We start from the raw sequence: 1,658 nt of genomic DNA, 5'->3' as shown, positions 1-1,658 counted from the left end.
TGTAAATAGTAACATTGTACATCAAAATCTGTATTATATTGCTTTCTGTTTGCGAATTATCCAGGATCTTGGGAATCAAACACATCATCTCCATGCATGTGATGGAGATTTTGGATTTGGGTTGCACGACACCCTGTTTACCTGTTTGTTTGTTGTTTTTTTTCCAACGACAGGTGATGACCCACCTGCGTGTGATCGAGGAGAGGATGAACCAGAGTTTATCTCTGCTCTACAAAGTACCTTATGTGGCCGACGAGATTCAGGATGAAATTGGTGAGTCGTGTTCAGTCAAGACCCTCCGGGCAGCTTGGAGGGGGAGGGAGGACGGTGTGCTTTAATAAGAGTAAGGTGAAATGAAAACAGTGATGGAATTCGTACATGTGCCAGACAGATAAAGCAAATACATCACATTTCCTGTGGCCCTCAGTTATATTTTCCTCTTATATCTTCTATTTGAGCAAAGGGAAACACGAATATATAAGGACACCAGAAGACCAATTATCAGAGACAGAGAGAAAAGTCTTTTTCTCAGTATTTGTGGAGGCAAATTTAATACAGCTACTACTCTCTTTTTAAGGGTCTCTCCAGCTTTCATTTTCACAATTACATTTAAAGATGGTATCAGTATTGGGGATGAAATCACCTCCAGTGGCACAATTGAACACAGGCAATGTCCGGCACATTTTATTATTTTTATATTTTCTTTTGTTCCCTTTGGTTCATCAAAGGAACCATAGCATGGTGTTGCAGCACAGATTAAAATGGAGCGGGATCAGTGACAGAACTGGGTCACAGCTCTCACCATGCAGCATCCTGTTGGGAGATGTGCAGATTTACATGGAAAATAGCTCTCAGAAAAATACTAATTAGTATTAGTGGTATTAGTAGTTAACAGAAATGGGAACAGGCGTCTCTTGCAGCAGCAGCTCTCTGTCTGTTGGAAAAAGGAATGTTAACAATAATTGGCGAAACTCTCATTTTGCACATTGTTGCCGTGTCCCAAGTCGACTGGTGTTAGTGTTTGCCCGGCTGTCTCATACTCATGTCATTTGCCTTTTCCACCACAGACGAGCTACTCCAGGAGCAGAAAGCCGACATGGACCAGTTCCTGTCGTCTATCTCTGAGTCGCAGCCAGACGTCACCGTGTCATCAGAGGAGAGCGTGGAAGTCCCGGTGTCTGAGGGCAAGCCCTACCGGCCCTTCCAGGTCACATCCCTGGGGTCCCGCTTAGAGCCAGAGGGTGAGCAGCTCCAGCCTCAGACACAGTCACTGCAGCAGCATCATGAACCGCACTGTGGCTGTGTAGAGAGCAATAAGCCTTACACATAAGTCTTTCTGAAGGACATTGGTGACAAAGCACGCCAGGACTGTTGCACAGTGAGGAAGAATAGGTTTACAATGTGTTTTGTGCCAATGAAAATGTGCTGTGGAGCCATTGGTCTGGACTTATCTGTGCCTGCACAGTTCCCTGTGGCCTACCCTTCAACACAGCGCTACTGAAGTTCAGATAAATGCACAAAGCCTCAGGCTTTGTTGCTAAGTTGGAGCCAAAAGCTTAGGGGGGAAATGAGCAGTTATGGTTCTCGTCTTTGTCACATTTGTGCCAAACAATAGATTGAATTCTCAAGGAGAGAAAAAAGTGATGGATGGAACGTTT

The 1,658-nt window shown here is 44.6% G+C and overlaps 1 protein-coding gene across 1 annotated transcript; it reads left to right on the top strand.

Moving 5' to 3' along the window:
* Positions 1-147: 147 nt before the first annotated feature.
* On the top strand, positions 148-1,345 carry LOC111664040 (amyloid beta precursor like protein 2-like). Its single transcript, XM_023418488.2, has 2 exons — positions 148-273; positions 1,068-1,345. The coding sequence occupies exons 1-2, from the start codon at positions 177-179 to the stop codon at positions 1,328-1,330; spliced, it is 360 nt and encodes a 119-aa protein (XP_023274256.2). The 5' UTR covers positions 148-176; the 3' UTR covers positions 1,331-1,345.
* The last annotated feature ends 313 nt before the right edge of the window (positions 1,346-1,658 follow it).

Source organism: Seriola lalandi, unplaced genomic scaffold (genome assembly GCF_002814215.2).
Source record: "Seriola lalandi dorsalis isolate HSWRI2012SDOR001 ecotype SW California unplaced genomic scaffold, Sedor1 jcf7180002001318, whole genome shotgun sequence".
Classification (NCBI taxonomy): Eukaryota; Metazoa; Chordata; class Actinopteri; order Carangiformes; family Carangidae; genus Seriola; species Seriola lalandi.
Note: the sequence above shows the minus strand (reverse complement) of the source record. Positions and strands in the feature narration are given on the sequence as shown.

Coding starts and splice junctions, on each gene's coding strand:
- LOC111664040 (XM_023418488.2), top strand. CDS start 177: ATGACCCACCTGCGTGTGATCGAGGAGAGGATGAACCAGAGTTTATCT. Junction 274..1,067: donor CGAGATTCAGGATGAAATTG/GTGAGTCGTGTT, acceptor TTTCCACCACAG/ACGAGCTACTCCAGGAGCAG.